The sequence below is a fragment of the Eptatretus burgeri genome, chromosome 13 (assembly GCF_056783735.1).
Source record: "Eptatretus burgeri isolate ZD-2024b chromosome 13, Ebu_testis_v1, whole genome shotgun sequence".
NCBI lineage: Eukaryota > Metazoa > Chordata > Myxini > Myxiniformes > Myxinidae > Eptatretus > Eptatretus burgeri.
The window spans coordinates 27,802,184-27,825,711 of NC_140973.1; the positions used below are offsets into that span (position 1 = coordinate 27,802,184).

General features: G+C 41.7%; 1 protein-coding gene across 5 annotated transcripts in view; it reads right to left on the reverse strand.

Annotated features, from left to right (window-relative positions):
- Positions 1-23,528, reverse strand: part of LOC147014133 (gamma-aminobutyric acid receptor subunit gamma-2-like) — a 221,408-nt gene that overhangs the window by 50,732 nt on the left and 147,148 nt on the right. For all 5 annotated transcript variants that reach the window (XM_085851829.1, XM_085851827.1, XM_085851828.1 and 2 more), the window contains one exon: positions 16,291-16,428. In XM_085851829.1, the coding sequence (XP_085707955.1) occupies positions 16,291-16,428 (138 nt within the window). The remainder of the gene's footprint in view (positions 1-16,290; positions 16,429-23,528) is intronic.

A 23,528-nucleotide genomic window follows, 5' to 3' on the forward strand; every position in this document is an offset into this window, starting at 1 on the left:
TCACAGAAGCTCTATGATATATAAAATTGCCTTGATTAACACCCTTGTTAACATAGCTCAGAGGATTTGCTCACCTGGTAAGCTTCCTCTTGAAATAGACAAAATCATGAAGATACTTGACAATGGTTATCCAGAGTGGATCATTTGGAGATACGTACACAAGTTTCCCAACACAACAAAGGAACACAAGATCGGTCCTGAGAAGTGTCCAGTATATATCAGGATGCCATGGAAAGGACATTCATCACAAAGGTTCGAAGAACAAATTAAAGATACGGTTTCTCACACGCATCTGTCTGTGCAACCTCGAGTAATATTTACGTCAGTCTGCTTACGTCAGTCAACAAGGATGTGCTTCCCACCTCACAAGTCAGCAAAGTTATATATGAGTTTGAGTGCCGATGTGAAGCTCGGTATGTGGGACGCACAACCCAAACATTGGCTCATCTCATCAAACAGCATGTCTCCCTGGCGATCCGAGGAAAGAACTTGGGAACGAGGATGCAACCAGTACGAGCAGGCAAGAACGTTCAAAGACCGGCGGCCATTACATCTTCTTCTTCTTCTTCTTCTTCTTCTTCTTCTTCTTCTTCTTCTTCTTCTTCTTCTTCTTCTTCTTCTTCTTCTTCTTCTTCTTCTTCTTCTTCTTCTTCTTCCATTGCACGGCACCTGGAGGCCATTCCAGATTATGCAGACCAGTACAATGCAGATATGTTCAAGATTTTAAGCTGAGGTCGAACTACAATGCATTCATGTAAGTTAGAAGCAAACTTCATCCATTCCATGGACCCGACATTGTGTCGACAAAAGGAATTTGTACATTCTCTTATTCTATTTCAACACAGAAAGATTACAGGGATTTCTCCGACAATGGTTGGAGGTGATGACACGAATGGTACGTGATCTCAGGCAACTCTGCTCCAGCCAATCGGAGCCAACATAGCGGTGATGGAATCGACCAAAGGGCATTCGGAATCTGATTGAAGTCACGGCCGCAGAACCAATCAGTGTCGCTTTTACTTGGACATGCTTATAAAAGCACATGTGATCAGTGTTTCTGGTTTCTTTGCTGTGTATCACCTTGAGAAGAACAGCACGAAAAGCTTCGGTGTTATTTTTTATTATGTCGTGTTTGTTTTCATGTATTTTAAAAGTTCTGAACTGAGCTTCAGAATGAGAGGTCTATTCGCTAACGATGGAGACTGCAGCACCATTGTTATCTTATAATTTGATAGTATTGTCGAGTCCAGGGGGTTTACCTCCACCTGGACGGATGGCCAAACAGCCTTGGAGGCTTATAGCTGAGATTCTCGGAGATTATGGCGCGCGTGGGAAAGAAACAGCTCGACACTTCACCAGGACGGTAGCACAGCACAGGGGTTTTACTCTCGAACCCACAATAGATACACAGACACCAGCAACTTGAATAAATAATGATTTAATAAACAAAAATCAGCAATTATAATGGAAATTAATCAAGGCATGAGGTAACCTAAATCTAATTTTGAGGCGCCTCCACACAGACTTAAATACAGACAAGGGGAACAGAATAAAACTAGAACGGGCACTCAGTAGAGCGCATACCTTCGCCAATGCTACATTTCCCCCCCCCCCAGAAACCGTTGATTGTGAGGGTATTTAATCCCATACCATATCTGCCATCTCATGTGTTATGACGGCTTAAAAACATTAAATTTCCTGTGTCATATCGTACATCACAAGATTGGGCATTGAATTCACATTTTGGCATTGGTTGCATGCAAATTGGATAAAAATCGACCGCCCGATTTTGACCTTTTCATAACCTTGACCTTTGCACTCTAAATTTTGTAATTGGTATGAGAGTGTGGGGAACAGAACAGTCAACATTTTGGTGTTGGTTTCATGCAAATCGGATAAGAATTGACCGTGTTATGACTAAAACCACACATTTTGCAATGTCGTGACCCCCCCTGACCTTTGACTCCCAACCGCTAATAAGGGTTATTACGTCATTGTGTCATGTCACATATCACAAGACGGGGCATTGAATTCTGAACATTTTGGCATTGGTTTCATGCAAATTGGATACAAATTGACCACGCTCTGGTAAAAAGACGATTTTGACCTTTTTCATGACCTTGACCTTTGACCCGATCGCTGCCAAAATCTAATCAAATGGTCCTCGGATAATAACCAATCATCCCACCAAATTTGCTGCGATTCAGTTCAATACTTTTGGAGTTATGCGAATAACAAACAAACAAACAAACACACATATTCGGAAATAAATAAATAAATACACAGCGATCAAAACATAACCTTCGCAACAAAGTTTGAGAAGGGAACAAAAAAGAAACCCCTCCTTTATTTTGACACTTAGCTTAGGGTCCAAGAGATGGTCTCAGTAGCTTGAAGGTCACCAAACCATTTCATTACTGCGTGGGAGGGCACGCCCCAAAATGGTGCCGAGCCACTCTCAACCGCCGTGCAGCCTCTTCGTGGATTGTCCTCACCAACGTCAATATTCTGCTTTGCAGAATGGTACCGTCTCTTTCCCCCGATGGATCGACATGAGGCTTTGGCACTGGTCCCACACGTGGGCAAACACCTCAGCACGAACACAAGAATTGTGCTGTCTTCTTCATGCCTCGAAGGACAGCCAGCCGTAATGCCCTGCTCTTTCGACCGTCGATCCTGCCTCTCTCGCTTCTATCCCACTCGAGCCTTCGTCTCCAACCATGTCTCTCTCTTCCTGCAATGACCTGCCTCCCCATTCTCCTTTTGGACGCACTGTTTTCTCTGATCATGTCCCTCACACGAGACTGACTAACCACACTCTGCTCCTGCCACGAACAGCTTTCCCATTCTCCTCCCGAGACGTCTCCTCTTCTTTTTGATCGTCTCCTTCACACCGAATTCCACTCATGCATTTGCTTCTGTCCCGCTCCGACGTCACGCCTATCAATCACCCACTTCGGGAGCGTGACTTTCGCACCCCCCACACCCTCGTCACCCTTGGAGACGGGGCTTCTTGCCTACTTGGTCGTGCAGCTCAGTTGTAATGATTGTGGTTGTTATAAAAACGTAATTCCATCATTGCTGGTTTGTAATACAAAAACATAGTGAAAAAGTCACAGGGAGGCAATCACATATTGGGGGAAATGATCCTTAATCCCTATCTAATTAACACCACACCACCCCCTGTGTGGTGACAATAACACTTAAGCTCACAGTTTCCCTACCTAGTTTACATCGGGATGTCTCCTACACATCCATGGGCCAAGCAACTCTATATGATCCTATCTTTCCGATGAAATTTCTCCATCTACCCCACAAACGTATTTGTATTGTTAACTTTCATATTTTCTGTTATTAGTCTCGCCCCGAAGGGGATGCGAAACAATTGCAGTGTGTGTGTGTGTGTGTGTGTGTGTGTGTGTGTGTGTGTGTGTGTGTGTGTGTGTGTGTGTGTGTGTGTGTGTGTGTGTGTGTGTGTGTGTGTGCATGTTTGCGTTTATGTATTTTTTTCACTTTAAAAAAGCTTTTCTCTGCAACCGCTTATCCGATCGATGCAAAACTTTAAACATCAGAGGGACTCCCCGTGGATCATATTTTATTGCTAACTCCAACATCATAGGTTACATGGTATGGCAGCCATATTGGATTAAAGGAGAAAAATTCGATTTTTTAATTTTTTCCAGAGAAGATGATGTCCAAAGTTCTTCCATTTTTTCAACATGGCTGCCACCCCAAGTGACCTATGACATCATAATTATAATTAAAAAATTCTGCATGAGTCATCACACCTGTTAAAATTTTGTGTCAATCGGACAAGTCGTTGCTGAGAAAACACGTTTAAGGAAATCATCGAGCAAAAAAAAGGCCCAAAATGGGACAAAGAATAATAATTAATAACGAATAATAAAAAATACCCCCGAGCGGGAGTGCCGGTCATCTCTGCCAGAGGTCGACAGAAGCAAAATCAAATTAGCGGCATCGATAATCGATTCCATGGCTCGTGGATCTGGTCGTAGAATGCAGATCGCCAGAACAGTCGGTCACTTCAAATAAATGATGGAGACACTTTTCTTGAAGATTACAATGAACTGTAGATTTATCTCAAATGCATCAGTAATTATTAACTACGATAATACAAGTTCAAAAAGTAACTCTGTGCCAGACTGGAATAGGAGCAGTTCATAAAGTACGTACGCTCTACTTTCGGGTTTCAAAACCACCCACCCCCCTCTGTATGCAGGCGAGTGACCACCCACCCACCCACCCCCATATGCGTCTCATATCACAATACTTGAAGATTACAACGAACTGTAGATTTATCTCAAATGCATCAGTAATTATTAACTACGGTAATATAGTAATATGGAACAATTATTGACGTCCACGGATTCAACATGACATCGAAAATGTTCCTGTGAACGGGGATATTTTTCCCCCTCGCGATGACGACAGGCTCACCTTCAACTTATGAAACGCTTTCATGTCGTCCAACACCACTTTCATAAAGTATGTATATGCAGCCGTCGTACCACCCACCCACCCCTGTACGCAGCCCGTACGTGGGCTTTAAACCACCCACCCCCCTCATTTTTGTATGTACTTTATGAACGGTCCATACGGGGCAAAAATTTGCGCAGGACCCGGAGCATCTTCAGAGATTGGCGCCGGCCTCCGAATGACCACTTCAAATTAGCACTAGACATGTAAGAATCAGAGCAAAGTTTGAAGGGCTATAAAATCGGAACGAGAGCAAATTTCAAAAAAATGGCTCTTGTTGTTCTAGACAATAGTCCATAGTATCTGAATCACTCATAACATTTGATCTCTCTTGATAAATGAAGGAGGAGATACGATTTGAAATTGACGATTTCGCAACTTTGACAGCCTCGTGACCTTGAAAGTTATATCGTTGTGCATGTCTCATCAACCTCTATCCATTCCACTATTGGTTATTTATCTCCACTCGGTTTGATTGTGGACGGACGGACTATGGACGGGCGGGTGGACAGACTTCGAGACTGGCTTTATTAGATTATCTCTACTGAGATGATAGAGATGACTTAAAAACAAATTATCTGAACAGTAGCAATTGGGTATCACAGCCTGTAAGGCCAATGTTACCCGAATAATAAGCTATATATAATGGAGCAAATATATGAATGTATGTATTTTTGTAGCGAACGTAGTGAGCTTCATACTTAACGCGTGCACATGAGAGAATAGGAAACAACAACAACACAACACCCTGGCAATTTGGAATCGGTGTCGTTGGCTATGACCCTTTTGCTTCCGGTTTTGTCATGGGGAATGATGCATGCCAGGAGATAAAGGCATCGTCAGAGACATGAAAGACCCAAATAATATCAGACATGGTGTATATTTCCTCCACTGATTTTAAAAAAGATATCTCCCACATCATCAAAAAATAATTTTTAATCGTGATTTACGTTATTTGATCGCTGATCCCGAATCCAGGCCGAAGTAACCGGAAATTGCGTATACAGTTGTGAACAAGTTATAGGTAAAGTCAGAAGCGAATGTAAGACGAATTCTACGTTCGCTTTTAGTATTTATTTTTTTAGATGAGATCCTGTTCTAGGCGGTGTAGTTGTCGTTGTAAAGGTAATGTTGAGGTAATATGCAGTAGTGTTATCACGGTTATAGAAATGCATAAATAATTAATTTGATCTATAGTATACCCAATCACACCTTTATGACTAAAAAATTAACAAAAGGAGAGAGGAAATGCTCTCGCAGTTTTAAGTCCACCTAATTTTATAATAAAAATATCTCCCGCATCATCAAAAAATAATTTTTAATCGTCATTTACATTATTTGATTGCTGATCCCAAATCCAGGCCAAAGTAACCGGAAATTGCAGCATCGAATGTAAGAAGAATTCTATGTTTGCTTCTAGGCTTTGCCTATTCCATATTATGTCTGCTCTATCACCATTGGTTGGACAGCTGCCCTGATGCCACCCACAATTGTAAGCTGAGAAAAAAAATCACATGTCTACCATGTTGGTGTTATTGTTGCCCAACGCATCTTCGGAAGTGTCATATTCACAATCACTATATCCTCCCTGTAAGTTTTCCGTTCAGTGTAAAACGACTAAGCCACTGTTAGTCCTGGCCCTGGCATAGAACCCCGTATACATTTCTGACCGCATCGACTTTGACAGTTGATTTGAGTATGGAATACCTCTAGCTTCAAGAATCTACTAGGTGGAATTCTGAAATTTGTAGCAAAATCTGGAAAACAACCATTTTCCAAAATGGCCACCATCAGGCCAGCACCAAAAAAGAAATGCATATAACTTCTGAAAGGAACGTAGTATAAGGACGATTTTGGTGTCTATTATCGGGTTTTTAGGTATGCCCAACACAATGGTGGTGTCAAAAAGCACTTTAGACGTTGCCCAGTTACCGAAATCCAAAGTAGGCCTACTGTTACCCAAATTATGGGAATGTATATACCTTTTGATAGAAGTGTAGCCTTTTTCATTTTTTTTTTGTTTTGGAGTTTGGAGACAAAGCTCTCAGCCCCAATTTTTAATATCGACGATCAATAACTTAGTGGAGAAATAAGGAAACATTTTTCAGTTCGAGGTGCAGTCGTTGCTGCTGCATTCTGATGCTGCACAGCCTGAGACGACTGCTTAGAGCTCCTGGTATGCATGAAAGAATGATCAGAACTGATGTTCAATTGTTCATTGCAATGATATACCAGTATTATATTTATTTAACACTGTCTAAAAGTGGTAAATGGTGAATCTGATCATTTATTTTTCAGTCCATTCAAGGGTGTTGTGAGGTATGTGGGTGTGGTGGTGGTGGTTGTGGTGTATGTTGATTATATGTGGAAATTTCTTTCATTCTTTTTCAGGTGATGAAATTCTGAAAGATCCGAAACATGGCAGATAGAAAGAGAAGAAGTACCACACCAGAAGGGCTTAACCTTCGCCTAAAGCCTTCTCCCACTGCTATTCATCCCGACAGATGTATTATTTGCCAAAAGAAAGCCAAGAGCTCAGAACCACTCCATGGTGGGGCAACAGGAAGAAAACGTGTTCGTGATGTAGCGGAAGTGAAAGATGACGATGTCAATAAACGGCTGAAAATTCTTGGACCTGACTTCAAATTCAAATATCACAATACTTATTCTTGCTATAAGAAATACACGGATGTAAGAAACCGTTCGACCAGTTCTAACGAACCGGCTGCAGATGAGGCGACAGAAGAAGTATTATCTGACTCGAACATTCACAAGACATCGACACGCAGCTCCACCATGCCTCGGCCAGGACCCATGACAACTGTTAACTCAATCTATACAGAATGTGTCATGTGTGCATGTGATAGGGTCTGGATCAAAACAAGGGGGGAACAGGTGCGGGAAAAGTTTCGGCTCTGTAAGTTCGAAAGTGCACATAAGTTTTTGGACGCTATCCGTTATCGTAAAGATGATGTATATATCCGATGTGCAGACTTATACAGTCCTTAAGATGTATATGCTGCAGATTTATATTGTCATGCGTCTTGTTTTAAACAATATGTGTCAAAGTCAGATCAGAAAGAACCTAAATGTGAACTCAAAACAAACCCGAAGACTGATGTCTTCATTGATGTCATATCTCGTATAGATCCACTCCTTCAGGGTGGGTATGGCTGTACAATGACGGAAATCAGAGAGATGATTGTGATGAACCTTGATGATAGTGTGGAAGTATATAATCGAGATGTTAAGACATTTCTCACTGATTACTATGGCAATAGAATTCAATTCTGTCCAAGTTGTAGGGTTAATGACTCCGAAATGTGCTTCTCAGCAGATACAAGCAGAGAAGATCTAACTAGAACACTCCGCAATAAAGATGTAGTTAGATCCGCTGGTGAAATCCTCAGAGACACTTTCAGTGAGGTTGATTTTAAACTCGCAGATCGATTTTGCGACGATGGCAAAGAATTACGAGAGTCGTGGGAAAAGACTCCAATGCCTGACCAGGTACTGACATTCTTTAGAGCATTATTTGGTATTAAGCGGTCACGCATGCTAAAGATTGAAATGCTTGAGATGGTTAATGGTGATCGCGACGATGACGAGGTGGATGGTGACGGTGACGGTGACGCTAGTTCAGATGACAATATCCTAGAGGTGGAGTGGGCTGTGCGCAATCAGCACAACCAGCTAAACTGCCTCTTTCAGATTATGTCCAATCAACTCTTTCACGGTGCTAAAAAGACTCCTCTGACTGCCTCATTTGGCCAGTATCAATATGGTAAGAGCCGCAGCCGCGAGGTTCTGACAGCGGCAAACCGTATGGGTGTCAGTTCCAGTTATAACGATGTAAGGAGATCCAGGCGGTTGCTCGCTGCCTATGCAAAAAGGCTGGGCAAAACTGTGATCTTTTGTTACAAACAACAAGAATCAGCATGTCAAAATAACTAATAAGTAGTCAGTCAATTAGGTCAGTGACATCTTGGGTAGCGCAGATAGGTCAGTACACTAAATATTGCCTGTTCATCCAACGTCAGGATGGGACGTAAGAACTAATTGGTTTATCAATATCATAACTTGCCACTCTCTGTGCTTGAACTCATATTCATACCACGACAGGCAATGACTGTACTGTGTGATATTATTCTGCAATGTTTTTTCTCTCAGTATTGTTATTAAATATTAAGAATCTGTACAAGCCCTCGATATATGTTTGTCATACTTCGATTAAACTTTGTGTGTATCTTATTTAACTGATTTGATTGTTTGCCATACTTGATTGGCAGTCATGCTGGATTTTGGCAAACTAGATAATGTTAAATATAATACTGTTACCTAGGACTGTCAAGATGGCCACACCAGACACCATTTCTGTTAAAAGTTATGCACGTTTTCATGTTTGACGAATTTAGTTTGGTGGCCATCTTGTTGTTCGGTAACTGAGAAACATCAAAAATGTTTTTTTGGCGCCAAGACTGTGTCGGGCATACCTAAAACTCCATAATAGACACCAAAATCGTCCTTCCACTACATTCCCATCAAAATCCAAAGTTATACACATTTTCATGTTTGATGGATTTTGGGTGGCGGCCATCTTGGATTTCGGTAACTGGGCAACGTCTAAAATGCCTTTGGACCCCACCACTGTGTCGGGCATACCTGAAAAACACATAATAGACACGACATTCATCCTTCTACTACATTCCTATCAAAAGTTATACACATTTTCATGTTTGATGGATTTTGGGTGGCAGCCATCTTGGATTTTGGCAACTGGGCAACGTCTAAAATGCTATTTGATGCCACCACTTTGTCGGGCATACCTAAAAACCATATAATAGACACCAAAATTGTCCTTCTACTACGTTCTTATCAGAAGTTATATGTATTTCTTTTTTGGCGCTGACCTGGTGGCGGCCATTTTTGAAAATGGCTGTTTTCCTGATTTTGCTATAAATTTCAGAATTCCACCTAGTAGATTCTTGAAGCTAGAGGTATTCCATGCTCAAATCAACTGTCAAAGTCTATGCGGTCAGAAATGTATACAGGGTTCTATGCCAGGGCCTGGACTATGTTAAAAGGATCATCAATATATCGAAAGGTTAGAGCCGATAGGTATCATGGGCCTTATGAAAGTGATAGTACGTATAGGCCTCAGGCCTCTGGTGTCAGCCTATGGCCCAGTGCAATTGGAATTATCTGAGCTATTATAGCCACGATGCATTATATATGCACATAAGCAGTCGGCATGTTTTTGCTGCATGTACATAACCCGGATTATTTTTTTTATTTTCGGGAGCAATCAATGTAGCAGTCTGTTCCCTATACACCGCCTAAATAAAGAAATGTGTCAGAAGAACGTGTTGCATGCTTGGACCAAGTTCGACCACAGGATGGGTACTCTGTGAATGGAGCAATTGTTGGTTTGATAACCATGATGTATTATATCTGCATATAGGCAACAGACATGTTTTTGCTTCACGTATGGAACCCAGGTTATTTTTTTTACTCTTTTGGGAGTGAACGAGGCAGTGGTATGTTGCCTCTATACCATCCATATTAAGGAATGTGTCAGAAGAACGTGTTGTATGCTTGGAAAATATTGCCTGTAGGGTAGGTACTCTGCTAGTAATCGTAATAATAATAATGATTCACATACATTTGCTTGCTCCTCTGATTCTGATCTGGTACAGGTAGCACAACTGCTGCTTCATGTGTAAAATAAAGAAGTTTGTTTTAAGCATAAAAACCAGACTGTCTGCTGTACTAACTTGCAATTTCCAGCCTTTTGGCCAAAATTCCCAAGTGCTGCTCCAGGATTGCATGAATAGAAAAGTGGAAGAAGCAGACATGGACAGAGGTCAGCGGTGTGTTTCTCTCCTGCTACGGTTCAAGCCGGCCGACTGTGCATTTCTTCTCCAACCACTGTCCCATTGGTCCATTCTGTATTCTCCCACCTGCTACCTTCACCAGCAGGCGTCTTCTCTTGCTTGCCACGTGTTCCCCTGCTATGGTTAAAGGTGAGACTGGCACTTGTCGTTCCTTTTAAACACTGCCCAGGCCTATGTGAGTGATCGTGTGTGCGGCACCTAGGAGAAGATAGATTGATCTGTTGTGGTTATATTATGTGGGAATTGTTTTATCCTTCATGTCTTTATGCAACAAATTAATTATTGAATTATTAAGGAATGGCGTATACCTCATGTCTGCCGACATTTTGTGATGATAACTCGGGGTTTTTTCGGAGTCCTTGGAGGGTTAAAATTCTCATCTCTGTTTAATAAATGGCATGGAATTTGTCTGCCGAATCACAGGCATATGGCAACAGCTCACATCATTATATATTTCCACCTTAAATTACCATATAAAGGATGAGTACCATGCCTAAAACCAATGAATGTCTTACAGATGGAAGTGGGGCTTTGCTTCTTTTGTTGTATTCATTCCTCGAGTTGTTACAATGCAACAAAATGATGGAATGGTGCCATTACAAAGGTATTTTGGCCTTTATGGGTTTGTTATTCTTTTGATTTTTAAATTTATTTTCTGCTAAACAATCAGGGCCATTTTCACTCTTATAATTTCCATATACCTAAATCTTCCAGCAATATTACCACTACTTTTCTTAACCTATCTCTTTAACTTTGTGTTCACAACTGAAATGAGTACTTTGAGTGAAATTAAATAAACTTGAGGGCAAAAGCCCAAAGGCAAAAGCATGCAGCTGTTAAGCCAATGACATTTGCAATAAAAGTAGTGAGTTTTCAGGTTGGATTAAATCATGGCTCTTGCATTTTATTGCTGCATGGTCCATGGACATCAAAAGCTGCTGCTGTTTTATGGATATTGTCAGTATCTTTATGCCAAAGCTATTAGCCAATTGTCTGCACTCACCATATGTGCAGTGGCTTGTCAAAACCATGAAGGATAAAATGGGGTTCAGGCTGCAAAGATTAAATGTAACTGATCACTAGATTATGATAATTTTTCCACAGGAATGAGTCTGTCATTTGAAGAACCCTCTCAACAATGGCTTCCAAAATAAAGCATTTCATGTTAACCCCCATTTTAATGTATTCATAAACGAGGCTCAGCAGCATCTGGCTGCTGTTATGAATTTTGTATATTGGGCTGCTGTGTTTTTCAAAGGTCCTCAAAAACTTTTAAAATCTCAGATCAACGATTTTTTGGGGAAATAAATACTGTACTCTAGAATCTGCTTTAAAATGTCTTAAGCCAAATTTACAAAAGGATAATAGCAAAAAAAAAATTCAGATTCATTTATATGTTATCTTACAATAAGGGCTGACAGGATGGCCTAAAGGTATGCACACTCGTCTATAAGTCATCTAGCCTTCGTTTGAATCCCGACCCAGGTAACGATTGTCATTCTGGTGTTGCACAAGCATGGTGATTCATCAATGTGTGTGCCATCTCTCGGATGGACATTAAATGGGTGACCCATCTGCCAGCATTCATTGGTGGATGTTAAATATCATCCCATGGTGTCCTTTGCAAAGAGGAGGCGAGCTATTGCCGGCACCATGAACAAATTCCAAACTTGCAACTATTGGAGGTGCCTCTTCACGGTGGTTGCACCCCCCCAATGGGGCCAAAAATCTTCCCTGCTGCCTGGATTCCGCAGACTAGTGGAGTCATGGTCAGAGCGCCGATTGGTCCCCATGGACCGGCCCACTCACTCTCATCTTCCACACGAGCACTCAAAGATCACACTCACACATGCTTCACATATCCACAACAAAATATTTCTTTCTTTTTTTCTTCTTTGGGGAGTGACGTCCCTCTGGCAGTCCTCCACTTTCTCCTCATTCTAGCCAGAGACATAGAAACCAACCCGGGGCCCCGACCACCTCAACCCCAGAAATACACAGATAACCTGTACATTCTCCAGTGCAACACAGAAGGCCTCGTCAGCAAGACCACACAACTTCAACACTTCAATGTCACAAACAGCATTCATATAGCCATCATCCAAGAAACCAAATTGCACAAGAAAAACAAAACACCGACCATCCCGAACTATGGACCGATATGCTCAGGCAGACCGAAAAGCAGAGGTGGAGGCCTCATCAAATACATTCACAATTCAATTCGATACTCAAATGTGTCAAAGACTATTACATGCTACATCAAATAAACTTGAGACAATATATATATATATATATATATATATATATATATATATATATATATATATATATATATATATATATATATATATATATATATATATATATATATATGGGCTGGTTTAAGCATAAAGAAAATTCATAGAATTTTAAAGTTCAATTAAAAGTCACTGGTTGAAAAATATATTGATTTTAATACCAAGATGAGAACAGTTGCTAAGACTGATTGAGAAAAGCTTTTATATGTTAATGAATGATGATGTAGTTGGTAAGATGATGGAGAATGTATGAAATTCGACAAAACACAAGTTGCATCTTGGGAACAGGCTAAAAAAAATTAATAAACCAAGTTTTAAACAGGTGGAAATCCATTCAGAGAACTTTTATACTATTCATTTGGAGAAGGAAAGCATCATGATGGATAAACCCATTTACATAGGAACTTCAACACTTGACTTGTCAAACTCATGTATGACTATTTATTTAACAACTTAAAGAAGAAATATGATGAAACAGTTAATCTCCTCGACATGGATAGTTTTATTTTGGAAATTAAAACCAGACATTTATGATGATATGAAAACAAACAGAAACATTTATGACACAAGCAATTATAAAAGTGAAAGTAGTTTATTCTTTATGAAAAATAAAATGCTGATTAGAAAATTTGTAGATGAGTTGGGTGGAGAAATAATGAGTGAATTTGTATGATTGAGAGCCAAGACTCATGCTTATAGAAATTATTCTTCAAAGAATGGTGTTTCTAAATGTGATATAAATTGAAAGGGATTAAGAAGAATGTAATCAGAGACAATAAAGTTTGAACATTATTGGAACCGTTTAGTTTTTAAGAAAGAAGAATATAGAAAAATAAATACTATAACAAGTTATAATCATCAACTGTACTCTGAACAAGTAAATAAAAAGGCTCTCGATGCGTATGATAATAAAATATACATTTTAGAAAATGGAATTGATACACCCACCCTTAAGGATATGTGTTAAGATGTTTAAAAGTTAAGATATACATAAGTGCAAAAAATAAAAAAGATATAATTATATAAGTGTTAAGATATTTAAGAATTAAGATATACATAAGTGCAAAGAAAAAAATTAATTGGGTTGGGGGGATTTTATTGGTCTACTGACACCTTTTTACTGGTATATAAATGACTGAATCAGACAAAGGAATGAAGAAAACCACAGCCTTGGTATTTAAATGGAAAACATCATGAATTTGAAAATATCAAATAAGACTTATTGAAGAAATAACCATAACACAAGTAGATTAAACAAATAAGTGAATAAAGTTAAATACAAATGAATTAAAGGATGTAAAAAACATAAACATCCTTGAATGGACACAGAACTTTGATGGTTGCCAAATAATCAATGGAAATATAATTTACGACATCTCAAAATGATATGTGGCTCAGGAAGAGCTCAGACCAGAATGTTCAGAGGTTTATCATTTCTTCTCTGCTCAACAAAGATACTTAAGACAAGAACAAATCCCAACATACTATTTATTAACATTCTCAATGGTGATAGAAGCCATAAGAAAATGAAGCACTTTCATAAACTACAAGACAAACAAATATTCATCAGCTCTCTTTTTGAGTTCAATGACCAGAGAAAATTGGTCGTTATAATTAATTAATTCACACAATGATGATAATATAGAGAGAAATGACAGATTTTGACCATTATTACATCATTATCATCATTATTACTGTCAACCTCATTAGGGGGAGAAGTTGTAGTTTGGAGAGGGATTTTTGAGAATGGTCGGTTGTGGGACCCATTCATTTACAGTGCCTAGAGAAAGTCAACACCTCTTTCAAAAATTTTCAAAAAAAAAAAATTCAAAGATTTGAAATCTGGGGGCGGTCATGCTGAAAGGTGAACTTCCGGTCCCAATTTCAGTTTTCATGCAGAGGGCAGCAGGTTTTCCTTGAGGATTTTTCTGTATTTTGCTCCATCCATTTTCCCTTCTATCCTGACAAGTGCCTGAGTCCCTGCTGGTGCGAAACATCCCCATAACATGATGCTGTCACCACTATGCTTCACAGTAGGGATGGTGTTCTTTGGTTGATGTACTATGTTGGGTTTGTGCCAAACTTAACATTTTGCATTTAGGCCAAAAAGTTCCATCTTGGGTTCATCAGACCACAAAACATTTTGGCACATGGCCTCAGAATTTCCAGAATATTTTTTTGCATACCTCAAACAGGATTCAAGGTAGGCTTTTTTAAGTAATGGCTTCTTTCTTGCCACCCTCCTCAACAGGCCAGACTTGTGGAGTGCTCGGGATATTGTTGTCACATGCACATGCATACAGACAGTGATCAGTCTTTGCCATAAAGGCATGTCACTCTTTCAAAGTTGCCATTGGCTTCTTGGTGACCTCTCTGATCAGTCTCCTCCTTGCCTCGTCATCCAGTTTAGAGGGACGGCCCAATCTAGGCAGGGTCTTGGTGGTACCATACGCCTTCCACTTCTTAATGATTGTCTTGACTGTACTTCAAGGGATATTCAAGGCCTTTGAAATATTTCTATACCCATCCCCTGATCTGTGCCTTTCCACAACTTTATCCCAGAGGTCGTTTGAAAGCTCCTTTGTACTCATGGTTGAGTCTTTGCTGTGAAATGCAGTACCCAGCAGAGGAAACCTACAGGAACAGCTGATTTTATTCTGAAATAATCAGAATCACTACACTTGAACAGGTGGAGGCCAAGTAACTTGGTGTGTGATTTTGAAGGTGATTGGTTACATCTAAGCTAATTTACAATTGTTATTATCAGGGGGTGGTGGGTGGGTGGACACTTATCCAACCAAGATATTCTAGTTTTGCATTTTTAATTAATTTTCTGAAATTTGTAGAATTTGTTTTTCATTTGGAAGTTGTGGGTTATGATGTGTAAATAAAGGTTGAAAAAGTCGGATATAATTACAATTTAATTCCAGGCTATAAGGTAACAAAAGGTAAAATTTTGAATGGGGGTGTAGCCTTTCTATTGGCACTGTACATGTAAAATTGTGGGGATTTTGTCCCTCAACTCTCATTTTCCAACTACTCACGTACACATATTCTCTATGTGTAAAGATGTACAGACTTATAATGCCAACCAAAACTAGAGATGATATAACAAAAACTGCAATAGCAACTTTAATTTTGCAGGTTTGAAGTTTCACATGAAGGAGCTGTTACAAACAGATAAAGACATTATACAACACTGGACTTGACTTCAAACAAGCACAGGTTGAGGGAAGCAACATAATTTAGGAAAAGTGACATAACATCCTGGCACAATCTGGGAGCTGGCAATGTCATCTTCCGATCTCAACTTTCTATATGGAGTCAATGGGGAAATTAAGGAGAAATATTCCCCACCCCTTCCATGGGATGCTAATCCATGGGGTTTGTCCATGCTCTATCCTATAAATGCTGAGCGTCTAGGAATGAAGTAACACGTTCCATTTTTAGTCTTTGGTATAACTCGGCCAGGGTTAGAATCGTACTGCCATCTTCTCAGACTCGGAGCACATCGTCTTATCACAATTATTCTGAGTCTTGTATGTTTGTGTTAACTGTAAAAGGTGAGAAAAACTATTAATGTGAAGAATGATTGGTTTTACCTGATGGAGTTTTCAGCAAATCTGTATCATTCCTCAAGCCAAGGAAAGAAAACTGATAGAGCTTCCACGATCGTTCGCTTGCAACTTCAACTGATGTTTGACTCCACCGATAGATGATTTCTTCTTTGGGGTATCCATCTGAGGAATTAAAACATAAAAAACAGCAAAGGAAAACAAAGTGAGGGTGAAGTGCAAGAAAGCATCATCACACTTTACAATTGATGGCGTTGATTGACTTTAAGAAAACGTGTAATTAAAAACAGTTTGGAAATGCTCATTGCAATCCAAGTGATAACCCTCTTATTAAAAATAGTATGTGGTTCACTTCCTGAAAAGGGATGCCAATGTCTTCTTCTTCTTCTTCTTATACTATGACAACTACTTATTTAATGGTTCAAATTAGTCCAACCTTCTTGTTGGATTGGCCACAAATATTTGTAATTCAAAAAAGTTTGGAAATGCTTCTTGAAATCCAAGAGATAAACTTCGTATAGAAAGTGTCTGGCTCACTTCCTGAAAAGGACATTCCAATGTCTACAAATAGTTTTACTTCTTCTTTAATGGCTCAAATTAGTACCGCCTTCTGGTTGGATTGGCTACACGAACATTTCTCCCCTATCTCGAGTAATCTCTTTCTGCACCTTACCTCTCATGGCTATTGCCACCAATTCAATTTAAGTTTGCTCATTCTTCTCTTTGCCAACTGCATCCATGTCATTGACCTGCCTGACCACATCCTCCTCATCTTCCCTAAGCGCACACCCCAACCAATATACAAATCATTGATTATATCACCAAAGGAGCACACAACGCACGGGTGCCAATCTACATTGCCAGACGGAGAAAAACATGCATATCATATCAGATGCGTCACTGGAATGGGAAGTGGCATAATATAATATATACAGGGTGATCCATAATTAAGTCCTTTTTTAAAAAAAAGCAGAGCCGATCCGTCTCTTCATTGATGGACCAATGAGTCATCCTGTGTGTCAAAAATTTGGAGCAAGAAGAAGAAGAAAAGGAAGACAAATTTACCCGTGCATAGAGTGCTTTAACTCCTACTCCCCGCCTCCCATCCCCGTCCTCACATCCTGCTCCACCCCCCCTTCCCCCTTTCCCCACGTTCGTCTTGATGCCCCTTCCTACTGGAAATGTATCACACAATGACAGGCTTTGACAGACAGGCCTCTCCGTTTTTTTTTGGGGGGGGGGGGAGGGGACAGGGAGCGGATACAGAAGAGGAGAACAAATTTACCCATGCAAAGAGTGCTTTAAAGAGTGCAAAGAGTAAAAAAGAAATTTGTAATACCCTCTGTCACCACCACCAGGTGTCGCCACATGGTACAAATTTACATCTAGAATTCCCCTCCCACCCGCGCACACCCCCTCGTGAAGCCACGACCACGTAGCCTGAGTTAACCCCACACAAAGTTATATTTGTACCCCAAGATTGGAGTTTGTAACTTAAAATATGTGGCCGTGCACAAGGAACAAAACCATACAGAGAGGCAGATATAAAAAGGTCCAAGTGGCCAAAAACTCCAAATGGTCAAGGGTCTAATCTGTCTGAAGGGTGTCAGGGGTCTGAATGGTGTGAAGGTCTGAGGGGACTGAATGGTGTGAAGGTCTGAGGGGTCTGAATGGTGTGAAGGTCTGAGGGGTCTAAAGGGACTTAAGCAGTGTCAAGGTCTAAATTAACACGGTCTAAATCGCGAGCCACTCCCTCAGGGTGACTGAGCACGAGCCACTCCCTCAGGGTGACGGAGCACGAGCCACTCCCTCAGGGTGACGGAGCACGAGCCACTCCCTCAGGGTGACGGAGCACGAGCCACTCCCTCAGGGTGACGGAGCACGAGCCACTCCCTCAGGGTGACGGAGCACGAGCCACTCCCTCAGGGTGACGGAGCACGAGCCACTCCCTCAGGGTGACGGAGCACGAGCCACTCCCTCAGGTTGACGGAGCACGAGCAACTCCCTCAGGGTGACGGAGAATGTTTCCTTCAGTGGATTACATCATATCATCTGGTCTGATGAGGCTATTTTCCATGTTGGTGGATTTGTCAGCAGGTATAAATGCCACTACTGGGCAGGAAATGATCCAGAAACGATAGTCAAATGCCGCCAAAGTCGGCCAAAAATGTTCTCTGGGTCAAAAGGCTATAAAAGGTCTTCAGGGTGAAGGGATCTAAAGGTGTCTAAAGTGTCTAAGGGTTTTAAAGGTAAAATGTCTTCAGGGTCTAAAAGGTAAAAGGGGTCTTTATGGGTCTTGTAGGACTTATAGGTCTTTTGAATCCTCAGGGTCTTTGGGTGTATTATGGGTCCTCATGGACCTTTGGGTCATGTGGGTCTTTTGGGTCCTCAAGGACTTTTTGTTCCTCTGGGTCTTTTGGTTCCTCAGGGTCATCGGGTCTTTGGGATATTTTGGGTCTTTTGGGTTCTTAGGGTCTTTTGGGTGTTCGGGAACCTTTGGGTCACCTGGGTCGACTTAGTCTTTGTGGTATTTTGGGTCCTCAAGGACTTTTGTGTCATCAAGGTCTTTTGGGTCTTCTTGGTCATCAGGGTCTAATGGGTCATCTGGCTCTTTTGGGTCTTCTGGGGTGTTTTGGGTCTTTTGGATCATCTGGATCTTTTGGGTCCTCAGGGTCTTTTGGAGCCTTAAAGGGTATTCAACGGTCAAAGTCTCAGCAGTCTAAAGGGTCGAAAAGTAATCCAATAATACGTAATTAACAAACGTACGTGTGTGAAGTCAGGGTAAAATTGACATTTAAAAACAGTACGTAATTAAGACATGTAGTCACACGGCTTCATGGACGGACTGACCGTGTTTTTCATTTTTATTGTACACCGTTCCTTCCCAATTCCATATGCAGGTGATGCATGACATCATCGCCGGGTGATGAAGGAAGGGAGTACTCAGTTTTTACTCCGTTTATTTGTTTGTTTTCTTGCTTTCTTTCTTTCATTCTTTCATTCTTTCTTTTTTTCTTTTTTTCTTTCTTGGCTGGGCGATATATCAGCCATCCTTTGAGCTAGGAAGCTGAAATTTGGGGACAAAAGTGAAGATGTGCTTTGGAAAAAACAGTAATTTGGGCTGCACTTAGAGTTGGCTGCTCTTAGAGCACCCTTATTCTGGACATTTCCATCTGTCTGTCTGTCCGCGAAACTTTGGTCAAGCCGAGGGGCTAACCAACTCAACCGATTCCAATGAAATTTGGTAGGTAGGACCAATATTTCTGGGAATCGTGTGCTTTCGAATATGGGACCCTGGGCCCGAGCAACGGCATAGCAACGGCCCTTTAAAGTGGTCAAAAAAAAATCGGAAAAAAAATAAAATCGAAAAATCGAAGCTTTGAGTTCTGTGCACAATCTATCTAGCTCCGTCCATGCCAATTTGCAGCCCAAACAAAAAATATTTGTAGGAGGAGATAGGTTTTGGGCGAGTACATGTCAAACATTTCAGAAACGGTTAATTGCGAATATCTCTAAGAGAAAGGGTCTGATTTTGATGAAACTTGGGTGAAATGTGTACAATGTGGTAGCATGTACACAAAAATGAATGGTTGCTATGCACACCTCCGTTGCTTAAGGCCCAGTCACACCTTGACGTTTTAGCCAGCAATGGCAACGTATCAAAATGTATGTAAAACGCTGGCTTGCGTTGAACTTTTGATGTTTTTTTAAAAAGATTCGGACGTATTCATAACGAGTTGGTTGTATGCATAACATATTAGCAACGGACATAAAACGTTTCGTTGTCTTATAGATAACTTATACCAACGAATGCTTAGCCTGTTGTCGGCGTTCACAACCTATGCCCAATGATAGTCTAACTTATGCATAGCGCGCTGCACGTATTGCCGACGATCACGTGGCGTAGCATATTAAAAGGCTGCCGCACAACGATTTAAATCATAACCGCTGGAGAAATGGAAGTGTCAACATCGCAGTCACACCTTGGCGATCTTGCCAGCGTATGCCGACCTCTGAAAAATGCGTCTAAAACGCTGGTGCACGTCGAATACGGTATGGGTAGGTTTGGTATACATGAATAGAACGCTAAAGTAGGCTATCATATGTCATAGTAAGTGGAGTACGTCTTGTAATTTTAAACGTGTTAAAATTTTTACGACGTACTTGCCGTATGCCTCACACGTTCCGCATGCGATGGGAATAAGTTGTACGCACGATATGCGAACGTTGGCACACGTCGACAAAAGTTACTTGTAAGCTACTCATAAGTCGAAACACGTTGAGCTAATGTCTAGCGTACCCGAAAGTTATTTCTAACTTATGAGTAACGTGGTTTGAACCAATTCCTTACGTATTTCCAACGCACATTGACGTATGTAGACGTATTTGATTGACGACTTCCGGACGACCAAACAACTAAATGAACGTGTTTCTAACTTACAACTACCATATAATGGCGTATTGGCAGCGTTTAGGGGAATTGGTATATAAAAACTGGGCTTCACACAGGAGGAACCCGTCAGTGTTCCAGACTCCATGGTTTTTTTGTTTGTTTGTTTTTTCTTCTTCGGCATGACGGTGATGTTGACACTTCGATTTCTAATGCGGTTATGATTTAAATCGTGGAGCGGCAGCCTATTAATTATATTATATTGTTACGAATATACGCCGCCCAGCATGCGAAAGACTGCTTTTCACTAATAACGGCCGCACACCCACTGGACGAGCAATTCAGTCGTGACTTCCCGGAACAACGCCGAGAACCAGTCACAGGTGTGCCGTCAACGCACACCATGGCCCAGTCCGTATTATATCCGCGCGCGACAGGGTCAATCGCCGAATATCGATATACCTAAGTATTCGCGCGGGTAACAAACCAAGGGACCGTGCCACGGCGCAGGCCTGTTTGGACACGAGCCGCTTAAGCGGTTCGTTCCGTTCTGGGATAACCGAGCGGGTATTATCGCCAGACCTCGCCGGACCCGATTCTATTATCGGTATTCAAAAACCAACTAGTATTCCGAATAAACAATATGGCACTTCAATGGAGGCGGAAAAGGACACGACGAATGGATTAACATTCACACAAGCACATTTATTTACTACACACGTATACAGGGATGCAGGTATATACAGGCATGCAATCAATGGGGGAAGGGGACAAGACACGAGCAAAGTAAAGCACTACGACCATCTATGATTTACCATGTACATTCACTTAACAACAGTTCTACTTGAAAGACTCAGTGCCACAAATTTCACTCAAAAGAAAAGCAAAGAAAAGACCCCCTCACAGATAAGGGAGTCAGACTGGACCCGTGGGCCTTTATAACGTGGGGCTTTGGTGACCAAAAGGGCCCCACGAGACCGTTGCAGGTTACCTGCACCCTCGTGGTGCCTTGATGGGGCGAGTCGCGATGTCCCGTACCCATGGCAGTTAGCGTAGCCACGGTTGAGCTCGGACCTTGCCAAGCGGCAGGCTAGCTCTCTCCGGCTCTCCCCACACGCACGCGCAGGTTCGCGCGACACAGCAGTGCTGCGCCTCCAGCCCGCGTCTCCTTTGCGACGCCCGGACCTCCATCGACCGACCGCTCCAAGCTCCTGACTCGGACACGAGCCCAGATCTTCACGCAGCTCCGGCAGAAGCAGCACAGCTCCTTCCACGGCGTCCAGCGGCAGCAACAACACCAGCAACGGCAGAGCGAGTTCCTTCCACCAGCACAAGCAGCAGCAGCAGCTCCCCCTCGAGATTCTCCTCAGCATGAGCAGCAGCAACAACAGCAACTCCAGAGAGAGATTCAGCAACGACCGAGAGAGATTCTCCTCAGCACAACTCCAGAGAGAGATTCAGCGACGACCGAGAGAGCTTCAGCAACGACAGCGAAAGAGCGGCAGCAACCCCATAGAGAGAGAACGAATGCTCCGTGCGCCCTTTTTATTACCACGCTCCGTCCCTCCGCTCTCGCCCGCCCTCCTTCCAGAATATGCGGGAAACTTCCAGAACATGCGGGAACCTTCCCGAACGAAGCGTTTTCCCGCCAAATCGGGGACGCTCCCTCGCCGCTGTATTTGTCTTCTTCCACACACCGGGTGGAATTAACCGTGGAGACGCCATTCGCCCGGGGGAGGGGGGAACGGGGGCCGCCTGCTTTCCCTTGACGAAGGCCAGGCCTCGAGCAACCGTGTGCCGAGGTGGAAACGCGGTGGTGTGGTTATGAGGGTTGTGGTTAAGGTGGTTGTGTGAAGCGGTTGGTCCAAAATAACGATAGCAAAGAATAAAGGCTAACTCAAAGATCACAGCCATGTCGACACAAAAAATCCCATTAAACAACGGTGGGGAAATCTAACTGAACACGGACTTATCGGTATAACTAACTAAGGACCTATATGGTGTTCTGCGAATTTCCACAACCGTAACAATATTATAACCGCACCAGAAATCGAAGTGTCAACATCACCGTCATGCCCAAGAAAAAAAGAAACAAACAAACAAAAAAAACCATGGAGTCTGGAAGACTGACGCTAAACATTACCTCGACGCGTTTCAACTTAAGAGTAGCTTACAAGCAAGGAATGTCGACGTGTCTCAACGATCGCGTAGCGTGTTAACAACATGTCACTCATAGGTTATAAATAAGTTTCAGGTACGCTAAACATTACCCCGATGTCTTTCAGCCTATGAGTAACTTAAAAGTAACGTGTGTTGACGTGTGTCAACGATCGCATAATGTACCTAAAACTTATGGCCAGCGTAGCGGAACTTGTGAGTCATACGCTGGCATAAGTCGTAAAATTTCAAGCATGCTAAAATTTGAAGACAACTGCAAAGTACAACAATAAAAGCCAGCGTACTACGACGTATGGCAGTGTTTTTCAGCGTGCTCTCAATGTTTCCAAAACTTACCCATAACGTGTTGGACGTGGCCAGCGTTTTAGACAATTTTTTCAAAAATCGGCATAAGCTGGCTAAAACGTCGAGGTGTGACTGGGCCTTTAGCAACAGCTAAAATACTTTATCGTACATCGTACACTTATTGTGGACTGTACAAAAAAAACAATACCTCCGAAACTGGAACACCGAGGGACCTGTTTTTTTTGTGTCCAAGGAGAATGTCTTACAGCATCATATAAAAAAATAAAATCTTTAGCGAATAGATAAATGGAATTACCAGGGCTGCCATTTGTTAGAGTCTCTTTGGAAACATGCCTGAAATTTCACAAGGCGGGTTTCTGGGCGCAAACTAAGAGGGCTCTGATAATCATAT